General features: G+C 43.8%; 1 protein-coding gene across 3 annotated transcripts in view; it reads right to left on the reverse strand.

The window, feature by feature from the left end:
* Positions 1 to 9,882, reverse strand: part of ATP11A (ATPase phospholipid transporting 11A) — a 941,588-nt gene extending 931,706 nt beyond the window's left edge. For 2 of the 3 annotated variants that reach the window (XM_086934337.1, XM_086934338.1), the window contains exon 1: positions 9,560 to 9,871. In XM_086934337.1, the coding sequence (XP_086790463.1) occupies positions 9,560 to 9,598 (39 nt within the window). In that variant the 5' untranslated portion in view covers positions 9,599 to 9,871. Of the gene's footprint in view, positions 1 to 9,559 lie in introns of all 3 variants that reach the window. The other variant, XM_086934336.1, reaches the window with a different exon arrangement.
* Positions 9,883 to 17,070: the final 7,188 nt, after the last annotated feature.

Genomic DNA, 17,070 nt, shown 5'->3' on the forward strand with positions numbered 1-17,070 from the left:
ACTTTACAAAGTGTGAGAAGTCCTGGAATGATAAGACATGCTATTGTTTGAGTAGTAAATATAGCAATTTTCCAAAAAAATCAATTTGCCTACTTTCAAATTAATGGAAATGGTGCAACCTGCAGGGATATATTGCTCAAAGCAGTGATTCCAGACAGCTCAAGGAATGGCCACTCATTTTTCTACCGGTCTACCAAAGAGTTTTTTGTTCTAGAAGCCATGAAAAAGGCTACACCTCAAAAACATGGTTTCAGGTGTGGGCTTACACTACTCACTCACTGTGGCACATATTTTATTTTGGAAGCGCTCTGATATCCTTCGGGATCAAGTTCGCGCTATATTAAACGTTACAAATAAAATACATAAATACTGTAAGAACTAGGATGGTATGATCTTGTCAATAGACTTCAAGTAAGGCAGCGCTACGGATGGGTGCCACCACCCCTTTTTATATATCCTTGGTGTCCATAAGGATGGATGTGGGACATTAAGGCATGTACATTTATAAAACACCCCAATACATTTATGAAAACTATAAAGTCATTTTTAAATTGTAATACATCTGGTTCTGCTGAATACAAATACACAACATCAAAACGAGAGTCCAAATCTCCTGTTATCTAAACCCAACTGGACTGAGCAAGAGCATAACCGAAACTTAATGCCACGTCACATTTCAAAATGGATTACCTCATAAACCACTAAAAATATTTTGGGATGAAATCTTGAATTAGATGTAACCAAGCCCTCCCTCGCTGACACTACTGAGCATTCATTACCTTTATTCTGCTATATCCACAGAGGTTGAGGAGCAAAGGACCCAAACCATAAGTTTGAGAAATCCATGTAAAATAAATGTTTATACAGCAAATATATATTAAACTTTTACAGTGTTAGTGGTTTACTGAAAATCTAGCATGAATCTGACCTTCCGAGACCTATGTTGAGCATCTCTACTTTAGAGAAAGGTACGGCACATTTGAATTAAATCATTTAAAAATTCAACTTTCTATAAGTAGGGGAATGAAGACACTTGAGTTGCCAGAATTTCTATCATCCCACGTAAGGCCAGTATGCAGCTGAAAATGGGGACGCCACCGAACAGGTGCATGCAAACACCCTGCTACTGTGCATCACCAAGCATGCCTACAAGAAGGAAAAGGAGAGCTATTTCTGCTGACCCACTTAAGGATTCATTCCGTATGCCATTAGCACTGCCATGCATCATTCCTGCACACTGTACATGTACGGGCAAGAACCCATTCACATGTACATTAAAAGCTCGATACAGAGCCCGGGCAGAGAAGATTGTCAACGGAAGGTTGAATTACGGCTGCGTTATATGCATCTCAACAACATGTGGAGACTGCAGGGGAACAGGTTTCTAATAAAAGCAAGTTGCTTCGGGGCTGGGGGTGAAATTCTGGTAGGATCACTTTTAGGAAATTAACCGCCTATCAAATCTGCATCTACATGTGTAAATATCCAAGAAACGTGCCTGAAGCGTGGGAGAGAAATATTCACTGGGAGACACACCTCGCTACACACTAGCAGCACAGATCCATAGAAACATGACTCATTTCTTGGCGATATTTCTGTCAACATTGACATCACGGACAACCAAAAACAAACTGTAAGCAGGTTGATTTGCTACTACGTCGTAGCTGGAAACAAAACTGATTTGCTGTCCACACACACTTGTTCGTTACTTGATATCCGTTCAGCTTGTCCAGTAGCGGCTTCTTGTTCAAAGAACTCACATTCAAGAAACTAGAACTGGCGCTAGATTTTTAAACGCTTGTCACTTCTCCATTTGTGTTCAAATCATCCTGATCAACCTACCAGCGGTGACTACCTAAGTTTGGTTAACAGGTTCATTCATGGGCATGAACAGTTATTCTACCAGTACTGGCAGATTTTTATTTTCGGACCAGAGTACTGTCACTTCTCACTAAGACTGTGCAACTTTCAGAAGACTGCAGAGGTCCCCTCAGTAGAAGTGCAATACATATACCAAAATAATACTGGCACTCCTGTTTAAGCCTGCAACACTTCTATTGTGTGTCTTCTAGTATGGACTTGAACAACGCAGCCAAAGTCGCATTTTCTACCTCCGGAACTTTAATAATTGGATGAAGAGTATTCTTATTGGAGAGTTTATTGAAAAGGTGCGACAGAGGAAAAGAAGAGATATCACAGCTATGGGGGAGTTTGACTTTGGGCTCCCTCCTTTGACTATCACCTACCCAGCCGGACTTAGGGCTAAAGCACCCGCGTCTCTCCTGACCTTACCTTCCACCTTCCACCTCCCCCTTCCCCCAACCCTCCCCCTCTCCGCTCCTACTCTTTCCAGCTTCTGTCCTCTGCCCTCACATGCCCTTGCCCTTTGTCCCCACCCTGTTTTACTGTGAACCTCTTCCCTCGCTACTTGAGACTGATCTATTTTGTCTGATGCCCGATGGAGCTACCTGGTTTAGCTATAGGGGAGATGGGCCATGGATTCCCTCCTTGGTCGTCACCTACCCAGTCGGTCTTTAGACAGACTTCCTTTTGTCTCTACGGTTGTCTCTTTCCTTATCCTCACTCTCTCTCCTCTCCTCCCCTACCCCACTACTTTCTCTCTCCTCTCCTAATGTATTGCTGACTGTTTTATTGAATGTTTACTTGTTGTTCTTTTTATAGTATATTGTTGAACCACATTGTTGCACTTCCTTTCGTCTCTCCTGTCGTCTCCTCCCCCATCCTCCCTCTATTTATGTCTGTCCTTCCCTCCTCTCTCAATGTATTGAGACCGAACCATTTTGTCTGATGCCCGATGGAGCTACCTGGTTTAGCTATAGGGGAGATGGGCCGTTAATTCCCTCCTTGGTCGTCACCTACCCAGTTGGTCTTTAGACAGACTTCCTTTCCTCTCTACGGTTTTCTCTTCCCTTATCCTCACTTTCCCTCCTCCCCTACGCCCCACTACTTTCTCTCCCTTTTCTCTCCTCCCCTAATTGTTTTGCTGATTGTTTAATTTAATGTTTACTTGTTGATCTTCTTCTAGTATATTGAACCACATTGTTGCATTTCCTTTCATCTCTCCTGTCGTCTTCTACTGCATCCTCCCTCTATTTATGTCTCTCCCTCCCTCCTCTCTCAATGTTTTGAGACTGAACTATTTTGTCTGATGCCTGATGGAGCTACTTAGTTTAGCTATAGGGGAGATGGGCCGTGGATTCCCGCCTTGGTCGTCACCTACCCAGTCGGTCTTTATGCAGACTTCTTTTCATCTCTCCTTATTGTCTCTTCCCTAGCTCCTATCCTCGCTCCCGTGAATCTCTTCCCTTGCCTGCTACTTTGCCTACCCCTGTCCTTTGTGCTCTTTGCCTAAGCACTCCTTCTCCACTTGTTGTGGAAAGATCCAATATTTATACTCTGGAGTCTCAGCGAACCCGCTGAGTAAGTCCACTGCGCCAAGGGAGCCACTCACACTTGAGGTATGGTATGGCACCCTTTGCCAAAGCACTCCCTCTGCCCTTTTTGGGGAAAAATCCAGTATGTAGGCCTTGGAGTCTCAGAGACCCCTCTGAGAGAGTCCACTGCGTAAAGGGAACCTCTCGCAATAGAGATAGGGAAGGGATACCACTTCCCCTGGGATCACAGTTTACTGGACTTTGGACGTTGCCTTGACTCGTCTACCGGTTTGTGTCCCCGTCACCTTTCCCCTCCTCTCCCCATGCTGTGTCTCTCACCCTCCCCTCCTCTTTCCACCTTCATTATCTGTATACTTCCCCTACTCCAACCCCCTCGCCTGAATCTCTCACCTTGCCTTCTTTTCCCCTTGCATATTTGTGCTTATTGTTTATCTCGACCCTACAAGTAACTATGTTGCCATGCTCTAAGAACTGTGTAACCTTTGTAACGATGTAACCTGTAACTATGATCCGATGCTCATGTAAAGCCCTCTGATACCTCCGGGTCTAGCCAGCGCTATATAAAAACTTTTTAAATATATAAATATTCACCAGTACAGAGACCTGCCATTGACTTAATACAGAGGGGCGAAATATCCACTTATTTTGATTAAAACCGGGAGTTTTCCACACTCCCGGGGAAAAGATTCCTTTTCAGAGCACAACATATCCCTTATTAATGCCCATGTTTCATTGACAATGTAATACATATCTTATACATATGAGTGTTAAACATGCCTATGATAGCAATGTTGCTTGCAGCTGGCAACATAATACTTCATAATCACTAACATTCCTTATACGCAAGTAAACTTGGTCTGATGGCATGGGTCATTTAAAATAACAACCCAATTCAGTGCCTGCCTATAAGTTCCAAAATGAAAATGGAAAGCTACGTCTTTTAGCATAAAACGTTTGATGCAAGAAATACAAGAACAGTTTTTTATTAAAATGTTTGCTGCAGTAAAATGTTAGCAACTACAAGGCACCAGGGTTGAAACCCAGTAGACCAACTCAATTTTGTATCCGCAGTGAAAGGAAGAGCAGTGAAACCAATGAAATGAGAAACGAGAACCAATATACTGGACAACTTTGACAGTGGTTATTAAAAACTACCACGTAATAACAAGACCATTCTAAAAAGCCTCTGCAATAGAGATATTGTTTACAGGGTAGGCCCCTTACTGGTGCAGTGTGTCTTGCATCCATTCACAATGTGTAAAAACGCACCTGCCTGTAAGTGACGCCATCATTTCAAAACAAGCATTTGCAGTGCAATATGTCTCGCATTAACAGAAGTTTGAGCTATTGGCATTGTAAATGACAATGCCTTTTTTTAATGAATTGATTTTAAAACAGATAAATAAAAGGCATTGCCATTTACACTGCCAAATAGCTTAAACTCTCGCAAATGCAGACCTATTCCCTTGCAAATGCGTTCCGCGCCTGTGCTATAAAAAAAAAAATTAAAAGCGTTAGGAGAGCGCGTGTCCTGCCTGCATCTATTTGAGAAAATAGTGCACGGAGGCTGCAATTAAAGCTTACCGAGTAACAACACACGTAACATGGAATGTCGCCATGGGAGGTTACAAAATAAGACAAGGCGGTACTAAGGAGGGACTACTAAGACAATTGACCAATGAACAGCCACAGTTAACAGTGGACAATGACACAAGCCAATGAAAAATATGGGCGGAGAGTGGGAGGAGCTTCAAGTCCCTACCTGAATACAGTATGCCTCGCAGGGCAGCGCATGCGCTGCCCAGGCTCAATCTAAAAAGGGACACTTGCACTCTAATATGCTTGCAAAAGTGCTGTTTGGTCAGCCCTCTGTGGCTACATGTTTTTGCCAGTCATGGCTACACAGTACAAATCCCACTTAATACACAGCAGAAGACATAAAAGTGGCCTTATGTACTTATTCATTTATTTTGCAGTGTGCTAAACTTGTCTCTACTAGATCTCTTCACAGTGTTACAATCAGAGGGAGTCAGTCTCATGATCATTGTCACTAGGCAGTAGTCAAGGCATGGTCACTAGTACCAAATTTCTATAGTCAAGCACCAGCAACCCCAGCAAAGCACTGACGTCAGAAGCGAGACGTGATCTTGTCTTCAGAAGTAGGCTGCAGAAGACTGTATTTGTGAATGAAAAGTCTCCTTGACTATGTTGTTTTGCATTCTTATTTTCAACTGCGCTAATCTGGGCAATTAGTTCAAGTAACCAGGGTCCTTCGATATATACTTTAGTTTACAGTTTAGCGTTGCTTGACCCGTTATTTTGGCAGGGACTGTTTGGGTGAGGAAGAGGCACATAGTAATTTCTGGGTTATTTAAAAGCTTTCTTTCCCAAGGGGGTACAGAAGATGAGAAGCAACTTTAATTTAATTCTTTGTTCCATTGGCAGGCAGCAAAGTTCTTTCAGAGCCAGTGAGATATGATCTGAAGTTCATAAAGTTTAACAAAGTTCAGGGGGTTGATTGTATATCACATGGAGGTACAGAAATCTTCTTCGTGGCACCATGACAGACTATTAAACAATAGTCTAGATGTGAAACAACTAATGCTCTTTATGTATAACCCAGAGATTCATCTGCAGTAGCAGGAGGACACTTGAACGTATCATGTGCTAGAAGTTATTGGTTTGTCCTATACCTGTGATTTGCTAAAGGAGACTCCAAGTCGAATCAGACCCTCCATTGCAGTGTGAAGCACATTCAGAGATGCAGATGTATCTTTAAGTGCTCCGTCTTGGTGCCCTTTTCTTTTCCTTAATCCATTTCGGGTCAGAAATACACCTTCTGAAAGTGATGCTGCCATGTCGGTTGTGGCGCTTTCACTCCAACTTGTTCTCACAAGTCTCAAGTTCTTGTTTTATCTATTTGGTTGCATGTAAGTTTTTAAAAAGGGAGTCCAAGGGGAACAAAATCGATCACAAAGCTGGAGAACATCAAGACGTGAGGGTGAAACGGCATAAAAGTCTAAACAATATTATTTTTAACTCACCAACAGCAGTTTGTGAGATCATTCGATGCAGTGTGTATGCTTGTGAGTCCAGACAGCTGCAGTTCATGAGAATCATTAGTACTTTCACAGGAACATAACATATAATATAGTCTATACAGGTGTAAAACATCTGGCGCGAAGAAGGGACCACAGACACCTATATGGTCTCTCTACATAGGTGTCTTAAAGTGTATCCAAGTAAATTTTTATTATTTATGCATTTTGTTATTTACCATGGCTGATATGGCTTCTCTCCTGCATCAATGTTCCACACTTTTGTTCTAAGTATGGACAATGATGCAGTGAACTGTAGTTTCTAGGTAGAGAATAGCACCGGATGTGTAATTAGTTTACCTCTTAGAGTAGTGAGTGAATAGACTAACTGCCCTATGGTCGCCCAATAACAATAGAGTGTGGATGAGTGGAAGATCTACCCTTCTGATAGACATGATGTGAGCTAGAATGTATTTCAAATAAGAATTAATGTTTTTTTAAAGGATTTAAATTATGTGTTGCTTTCCAATCAGTCTGAATGTAAACGCAGAACTACCACATATGGAATTACGTGCAACACAGGTCAGAGCCACGAAACAGCATCTTTAGTCTGGATGGAGTAAAATGCCATCTAGTAATAATTTGTCAGTGTTTTCTTAATGTTGGGTACTTATTGACGCCTTAGCAGCTATAGACCATATGTTGGACCACATTTCATCAGAGATAGGCTTCAATATTGGCAGTAGGTATTGTCCTATGGTTCGGGGGGGGGAATGAGTTAAGCGTGGCCCTTTACAATTTTGCAAGCATGGGGGAGAAAAGCATCAATTTTAAAGGTGTGAGAAAGGGTTGATATGCTATTAAGGGGAAATCCCCCACCAAAAACCTCTGAAATTCTAGCCCCACTTCTACTTCTGAGCGGGAATACAATATGCAGGTACTCAGAATTTAAGCACACTTCTCAACAAGACAGCAATTTGTTTAATGGGCCAGTGACAGCATTTCTCAGCAGAGCGGGAAAACATCCAGCAATGGTATATCTCGGTAAAACATCATTACATTTCGAAGGACAGCCCCATATTAGTTTGCGGGACTCCAACATATTAATTGGGGCAGTGGACAGGAAGAAATTACAAAGAAAAAGAAGTACCTAGTCTGCATCCGTGTTTTCACTTTTCAAAGCCACAATATCCATGATGCTAGTTAATGACTGATTACAACGTTAGACTCAATGATGTTGGCATTTGCTGAATGACATCCTCAATGATGAATGGATGGCATACATATGTGGTTATATTTGTGATTTTGCTAAATAAAAATTGGAATACAGTTTTCTCCTTTCTTAAAGCATGGCCCCCACAGTCACATGTTTGCACAAAGAAATGAATGAGATAAAACCCCATTACAAAAACGCTGTAAGCTTTTTAGAACATGCTTAAAATATCTGGAAACATTAGGGAAAAATTCCTGTGGCAAGTCATGTGAGGATTTGTCCCGGTGATAATCCTCTGAAGAATCGTCAGAGCAAGTCATGAGACTTCACAGCACGAGTGACTGCCTTAATCTAAGTGGAGGCTAAATAGACTGCCATCCTGTGTGGCTGAAGATTCCATCACATACCACTACCATGTCAAATCGCTTCAGGCCTCACAAGAGGTATGAAAAGCGCAGGATGCAAAATCTTCAGCATAAAACTACAAAGGTTGTTAACTGAGCTACACAAAAATCAACATGAAAAAATTGAAAAACTCGGGGATATTCAAAATTAAAATCTGCAAAATGATTTAGTCTCTCAAATAAAGTGCCCTAACTGGAGAAACTACATATTATCAGTGAATGAAAATGAAATAACTATATAGTTAATAAGGGCAAAAAAGGGACACACATCCCAGAAAGGCATCATTAGTCAAAGCAAATTGTAATTACAAAAGGTGATAGAAGCAAATCAAAGTGTCACTAGGCTTTAACTACATTTCAGACGGCGAGGGTACAAATCGATTTATGGTTCATGCAGGAAAAACAGAGAGACAGTAACGTTCCCATCTCGAAAGGCAGCATTGTCAATTCACAGACTAACTGCAGAACTTACACTATAAGAAAGATTGTGTGTAATGACTAATCAAAATCTCATTCAGCTTCAATTACATTTTAGATTTTGGTACTGGAAATAGTGGAACAGAATTCATGCAGCAAAATAATCTGCAAAAATTGTGTTGCTGGAACGTCTGTCTTCAGTCACCTCAATATATCGTTATTGGACGGGGACCTGAAAAAATACAGCACTTCGTAGCCTGGAGGGTATTTTGTTCTGAACTTTAACGAGCCGAGCCGTAAAGCTGAGTAATTGGAGCTAATACACCCTTCAGTACAGACGTTCTTTACTAACTCGGTCAAAGCGCATGTTGGAACTTCATGAGCAACAAGTAGGCCAATCTGCAGCGGCGAAAGCAAAAACTCGTTTCGTTTCTGTAGTGCAGGGCAATGAACTGGTAGACTTAGATGAGAATCATTGAAGTTATCGCCCACACCGCGACACAAATAATAAGTCAATCCACAAGGTACTTTGTCACCTTGCAAAATATATTTCATATTTTATGAATAGGGACAGAGACATTATATTGCCCAGAAAGCGTGAGATGTCAAGTAAATCAATATCGTAGAAGGTGGGCACAGAGAAGTTCAAGCAGGCACAGTGTGGCGAAGAGCAAGTGGTGCGTGGCTAATGGCAGCGGGCAAGGGATGCGTGCCTCAGGGCAGGGGTCACTAAAGTGTGATGGGAATGAGGCATCTGGACTAACCTCTTCAGAAACTTTAGATCGACCGACTTGACTTTGCCAGTCCATTAAAGAGCCTAGATGGGCATTCTTAAAAGTAAGAATGGGCATGCTAAAAGAGAAGAAAAGTGGACACCTGGTAGAAAAACACGTTTTACTATGCAGAGTCTACAAGTAGGTGGGGACTACCATTTCTCAGACCGCTCACATGAAGTGCCCAGTATTAGAGCCTGATCCCTTTTCTGGACACTGCGCTGGCACTTGCAGCCGGACCCGGGCCTCCCATCACCCAGACCCCCGAACTTTACTTAGGGCGGCGGCGAGTACTCACGTATCGGTTGATGAGGCTCCGCAGCCGGCTGCAGTCCATGGCTCCGGCTACCGAGCAGTGAGCCTCCTCCTCACCGCCTCTTGCCTCGGGGAGCCATTGACAGGCGGATACCCCCTGCTGTCGGAAATCCCAGACACGAGCTTTACATCGGGATCCTCGCCCCTACCAAGTGGGGAGAGAAGGTAGCAGGATGTTGCTGCTGCCGCCGCCTCTGCCAAGGGTCTCCAGTGCCCACTGACTGCCCGGGTCCGCTCTCAGGTGCGCTGCCCCGTCTCCCGCCGTCCGCCCGCCCCCTGCCACTCCCCGCACAGTGGTTCACACGGACTGCCGCCGCCGGGCCCGCCCATGACCTCGCCTACTCCGGCTGGCCTGAACGGTGCACAATAGAAGACCTCACCCGATAGGCCACTGTGGATTCTCGTAGATCCGGATGCGTCCGCCCGATTGGCTGGAACCGCCCTTTTCTATTGTTTATCCGCACCGCCTCGCAGGCGGCCGAGAAGAGGAAGAGTCTGTTGCGTCAATGGCTGTCAGAGTGAGGTGAGCCTTTCGGGGCTTCTCTGCCCAAGAATGAGCCCTAGACAGACACCTGAAGCCAGGCTCTTTGCACGTGTGAGTCACCGAGCTTTACTTTGGATACGCAGCCACCCTCTTCGGTAGACTTAAGTGCTACATGGATAAAATAAAATAGGGACGTACATCATATTTTATGAAGCCTGTCATCTTTTAATCAGGTTCCCTACATGACACCCACTTAAGCATTTGGGTCTAAAGGCGTGACTGTAAATGGGGCTTTGGGAGTCACTTTTTGGTCGGATGTTGCCACCTGCTGCACCGTCGGCTGAACTCGATGGATTTCTTTATACTAACAGCACCTTCATTCTCTTCCCACTGGTCTTCATGCGTATGTAGGAGAACCTACCCATTTTTAACAGGGCACAGTTTGGCATACATGATACAGGAGAACAAAATTGTCCTCGACCTGCCGGGGCGCTGCTGTATTTCCAAGATTAGGGCTGTTTCGTTTATTCACACGCATATGGGTATTTCTGTTTTTCTGCCTCAGGTCCTTATAGTCTCGGTGAATCATCGCTTCGACAACTTTTCTAGCAGCATGGAATTTGGATGTGTGTACAAAGACTGGAGATTTTAAAGAAAATCGGATTCCTTCCAGCGCACTGGTTTAAGAACATTTGATGGATTTATATTTTTTAGTGCAATATAAACAATGAGAAACCTAGCCGCCAATGTATCAGATTGTTATGTGTGACATTTTAATACAATCAGTGTAATTATGAGTGACTGTTCAACGACTATAAGTGACACTTTCTTGGGAGCAAAATCCAACAATGGAAAGGAGGAAAACGTATAAATATCAGAAATTACACCCATTTGGCCAACGAGAAACTCTAAAAAGATGTTAAAATTGCTGTATAGCACCAAGAATGGAAGGGCACTAACCGGAGCCAGACTGGGTGAGTGCAGTTCTCAGTAACAGAGGGCAGGCAGGCAATCACTGCCGCTTCTCAGAAGATGATCTCATTGATCTGATCATTCGTGACTGCACGCTATCCTAAAAAGCACATTTTATAGCATAGCGGCCAAGTTTTGAGTTTGCTTATGCATGAGATTTCCATGGTTTTAGTATACTTATGAGCGACATTCTACTGTGTGACAAAATGAGTTACACTTTCTCACCAGTAGAAATAAGCAATGAAGTCCATATTGATAGCTAAATATCACAAATTACCACCATGTGGGCAATGAGAAGCACTAACCTGACCATATTGTCCATTTTAACACCATTAACAGCCAATCAGAAGTAGCTTCACCCGCCTGGTGCATCCAAACTCTATTGACAGGATCAGAAACAGCCAGGGCCACACAGTGCGTTGGAACCCTGCACACATACAGCAGATCTACCCCTGCTCAATGAATTATAACCCCCTTACAGCCATCCATCAGAGCCATCTCAGCAATCTGAATTGTGTTCTGGCTCTATTGGTATCCACCAGAACCAGTGTGGCTCTGCCCAATCTAGACCATTGGTCTCCAACTGGTCGATCGCGTGCTACCGGCAGCTCGTCAACAACCTACTAATAGCTTGTATCCTGATGCCCGCTTTTGTACTCCATCATTGTCATTATATTTATTTTTAGGCCTTTTTGGCCTCTTATTCGTTTTAGCAAAGTGGGTGACGTCAGCCTGGCTTGAGCAGTATGTGACTCATTCATGCTGAGACTCTCTGCCCTGTTGCCGCTTCAGAGGTACCACGTGGCCTGACACAGTGTGCATCACGGCAATAACAAAACAAGTTGCAATCCTGAGTGAACATCACCCGGCAGGGCCCACATGTGATTCAGAGGGGCGGAGCCTTTCCTCTTATTTCTGGCAAGGCGTACCTGCCTATCATGACCACAAAGCGTGTGTAGACTATGCTGACGGCAGCTTAAATTTGTTATTCTGGGTGCCAGAAGCTTCTAGTGTTAAGTGCCACCTTTTAGCCATGTGGGACATGGTGCTGCATAGATTAGGCGTTGGAAGATGATTTAGTCCTCCTGGGGCCACCCTGGCAGACAGTGGTTTGCGCCTGGTGAAAATAGGAGGGAGGACTGACCTTAGCCCTCATTAAAAGACTCCTCTGCAGCCACCGTAAACCAGCACTGCAGGCAGCTTGCAATCTACGCACTTTCCTGAGCCCCAGGTCCAGTCAAGAGAAAAGTCTCTGCAGCTTCTGCCTAGCGTGAAGCCATCGGCAGAGTATCAGCATTGACTACTGCCACAGAGGGATGACTGATGCTAGCAGTTAGCAGTGTCCTTGAATGATTTCACTCGACTAGCACATGCTCCCTGCCGTAAGCGCTTGTCAGCAGAGCAGCACAGCAAGCACCAGGAGTAAGACAAAGTTACAGTAAGCCTACAAACAATGATCCTTCTGGGTGCACTTTGTGTGGAACCAAATAGGGATGTGAGATGTTTAGTTCAGGTAATAACAAGTCTTAGGACAGTTAGTTTGAAATACCTTGACCTTAAGTGCAGCCTACACGTGTAATCCTTTCTGATTTACGCTTGGCCTGTGGCCAAATATAAAATTGTCTACTGTTGCACAGAGAAGCAGATTTATCTATAAAACATTGTATACTTAGGAACAGCTAGCACACAGTTAAAACAAATCATCTGTCAAATGCGGCAATGAGAATTCGAGTCCAATTTGAGCCTTCACTTAAACGTCTTGGGCAAAATAGTTTTGTTTTATAACAGGATTAAATAAAGTTTCTCTACCTTCATTTATCCTTGTCACGAGGTGCCAGCTACCAATGCTATGAGGGAGGAAGAAGGTGATGATTTTCTGCGCTATATTTCACCCCTCCTTTCTTTGCAGTCTGAAACACCCTCTGAGGTCCTCTGGGCCTTTAAAGTTCTGATTCTGCAGGATCCTGGCTCACCGCCCCCCTTCCCGGAACTCTATACCCTATTGGCCCTGATGTTCAAGTCTCCAGATTGAAAACGAGGTCAGAGGAGGACGGCGCCGCGCAAGCCGACCAGCAGGAAATTAACCCATAGCCGCCAGCCAGCCTTCACGCTACAGACGTTGAAACCTCAACGCACGTTGAGAGCAGAGCTGAGGACGCAACCCAAGAGAGGGAACCAGGACCGCTCAAGAAGACGCCGGACCTGACCCGGTACTGAGAAGAAGTGAGCCACGCTCCCGGAGGAGCGTGGCTACAGTAGGTACGTGCCCGTCTCTGTAGTGTGTTTAACAGAGGTCCCCCGGGCGGGAAGTCGGGGAGACGGGTGGAGGGAGGCTCATAAAACAGCAAAAAACTCTCTAGTGCCCTTCTATGATACACGGGTGATGGACGGTGATGTGCTTTACTCCCTCACTACCCTGCCCAGCTCTCATTAGGTCCGTTCAAGCTATTTTCCTAAACAAAGGTATTTTTATTTTCTTTCTTTTTTGAATGCTGCACGGATTCCTCCGTTACGATCCCGGTGATATTGAGCAGGACGACAACACAAAAGACAAGCTGTACTAATCACTGACGGAAGTGGGAACCAGTATCTTGTTCTTTAAGAGACCGTACAAATAGTGAACCGTCTACAAGGGAGACTTCTATTATAAACAGTGACTGGCTATTCAAGTCCCCTGTGTAGTACTAATCAATACACACCAATTGAACCATCAGTCATCGTACTCCTGCTTCTCATTAGCCCACACATGGTGGAGAATGCGGGCACTATAGTTCCATAGACAGTATGGAAAACCTTTTACAGCAACTGATATCAGGACAGCAGAAGTTGGAATGGGCCATCGGGAAGCAGATGACATTGCCCCCAGGCCGACCGCGAAATGTTCAAAGAAACTGCGTCTCACCAAGTTGAGTGCATACAGAAGGTCGCAGTTGACCAGATGCAAAATCGCACTGGAGGGCAGATAAACAGTCCCCATATCGCTCTACAGAAATACCTCCCAGGAGAGGACCCTGACGTCTTCCTTACTAACTTCCAACGCGCGGCACATGCTTGTGGATGGCCCCCCGCCAAGTGGCCTTCCTTTCTGGCTCCTTTGTTGACTGGTGAGGCCCAAGCCGCCTACCAGGTGGCCAACCCTACAGGGAACTCCCCATACGCCGAGGTGAAAGAGATAATCTTGGACCATCTTGGTATTGATCCTGAAGCATATCAGGTCTGGTTTAGGAAAGAAAAAGGGGCGTCTGGGGATTAACCCAAAACACTATACTTTTAACTAAAAACCGCTGTGGATAAGTGGCTCAAACCACAGTAGCGCTCCAAAGAAGAAATCATGGAATCAATATATTTGGAGCAATTTCTAGAGTCGCTTCCATACCCCACACAGTGCTGGTTCAAATAGCATTTCCACTTGACGGCCAGCCAAGCTGTAGACATGGCTACAACTTTTGCACAGGCTCAGTCCCGACCCCTAATGGACAATCATAAACAGCGTTCGAGTACGTCCCCCCAGAAGACCGAAACAAGACCCCAGAAATCTGTCCCTGAAGCACCTCGACCCCGCTCTCGGCCCGAAACAGCAATATCCAAGGGACCACAATGTTATGATTGTGGGGAGTGGGGCCTTATTGCTCGGTTTTGTACCCTCAAAAAGCCAACTGAAGAACTAATGGATGTGAGCTGTATTCCATGCACTGTCCTGTATACGGAAGATTCTAGTGGGTTGTGCAGGTGCACACCTTCCTAGAGGGGAAGTTATTTGAATTGGTTCCTGAGAAAATATAGTATATATTAAGGGTTTGTAAAGAAATTGCGTGCCACTCCCTGTATAGGAAAACGACCCTAGTTTCCTTGTTATGACTACAAAAAGAGCTGTAGGCGAGCCCACAGGTAAGGGAATGCACAGCTAAAGGACAGAATGTCTCACACCAAGTTAAACACAAGTTAACTCAAAAAGTAGAAATAAATGCTCTAGGCACTAAAAGTTCATTTGAGATTATCAATTTTTAGTCACTATTGCACATAACCAATATGTCATTGACAAAAATTACAAAACATTTCTATTAAATGAAAACATCATAGTCTCCTGATGATTCTTCTCAAGACACTCAAAACATATCAGCAAAAAACATATAATTCATTGTAAATGTCATTCTCTTTAAAAATCCCAATGCATTTCGGGTTAATTGAAAAAACCCTTCGTCAGGGGAACAGTTGCTTGTATGAGTCGATCTTCAAAAGAAGAGGTGTATCCACAGTAATCTAGAACACAACAAACTGCAGTAAGTGTACTGCTAAAATATGTAGGATTTGCACCCGAGAATGTGTAAGATAGAGAGGATGTGGTAGCGCATAGCTGGGGGTATATGGAGAAAAGACCTGAATATCCCAAGAAGTAAAACGGGGACAGAGTGGATAACAGAAGATTAAACTTGCCTGGGTACTTTGGAAAACATCGTCTATGGAAGAAACAAAATCCCAACTCGAGGGTGAATCATGAAGATGATCTGAAAAATGTAAACTGCCCTAGTAAGAAGCCTGCTGTTTAAGAAGCAATCCGATCGAGTCACATGAGGAAAAATAAAGAGCTTACCAAAAGGTTTATAATAGGTCTCATCCGTCGGTGCTCGGGGCGAGCGCTATGCTCAGTCAATGGTGCACTGCGGTCTCCTCGTCCGTCGGTACTCGGGCGAGGAGTGTTGTTAAAATCTAAAATCAAAGCGCGAAAGTTAGAAAACTTTGCGCGTGAGGGTTGCCAGCTACATAATGAACATCAATACGGTAAAAACCTACTCGTAGTGTAAGGAGATGTAGAAGTTGGTGCACGCCGATGTGTTCCCTGAACGTGAACGCGAAAGTCTGTATGCTCTCCCAGAGTGCTCGTTGCACTTAAAGGGAAAGAGACCTTTTAATGTGCGAATAATGACGTGGGGATGGGAAAAATGACCCGAGGGTTAAAACGATGAGGAACACGATGTAAACTGCAATGCAATGTGGAGAATGGCGGGAGAGTCGTCTGATAGGGAGAAGGCTGTAGATAATAAGAGTGCATCTGGAAAATAAAAAGTGTAGGGACAGAATGTGATAATTAACGTGGTGAAAAACCAATAAAGTGAAAGAAGAATACATGGATAGGGAAGAAGAAAGAAAGCATGTCCTAAAAATTGTGTGCACTAAAAGCTCAAGACAGGGTGCAAATCCTGTACAGTTGATAGAAAATATCAAAGTTACATCCAGTGTTTATTACAAAAAACATAGCATTTCGTAATGATCGTTAAGCCCATTCGGGGCCAAAGTGCATAGGGTTTTTATCCAGTGAGTCTCTCTGCGGGCTAATGCTGTGTTAATATCTACACCAGGGGTCTTTTTAACACATTCAAGAATGGTGTAACGTAGTTGAGGTATAGTGTGACCCGCCGTGTCCCAATGTACTGCCAATGGAGAGGTGGTATTCTTGTTTCTAATACGGCTTTTGTGCTCTATAATGCGTGTCTTAATTTTTCTGCTGGTTCTGCCTACGTGCACGAGGCCACAAGGGCATTTTATTGCATATATTACTTGTTCCGTGTTACAGTTGGACATGTGGTTGAGTTTTAATTTTTTGCCCGTTTTTGGATGTGTAAAGATATCTCCTTGAATTGCATTGCCGCATTGGCCACAATTGTGACATTTCATCATTCCCTTAAAACCTCCTTTGGGTTTTTCTTCCTGAGGTTTTAACATTTCCCGTAGATTTTTAGATCTTTGGTGTGCGAATAATGGTGGTTCCAAAAATATGTTTTGAAAATCAGGTTCGTTCTCAATGATCTCCCAGCGTTTTTTGATTATTGTTTTTATTAGAGGAGCCTGTGTGGAATTTTTTAGTACGAATACTTCTTTGCGTGATGATGTTTTTGCGGAGGCTTGTAATAAGTCCTTCCTAGGTTTTTGGTCAACTTGTTCTTCAGCTTGGTTGAGTATCCTCAATGGGTATCCTCTTGCTAGGTATTTACGTTTTTGATCTTGGATGTTGGTTTTACATAGTTGTGCGTCCGAAGTGA

The sequence above is a fragment of the Lissotriton vulgaris genome, chromosome 8, assembly GCF_964263255.1.
Source record: "Lissotriton vulgaris chromosome 8, aLisVul1.2, whole genome shotgun sequence".
NCBI lineage: Eukaryota > Metazoa > Chordata > Amphibia > Caudata > Salamandridae > Lissotriton > Lissotriton vulgaris.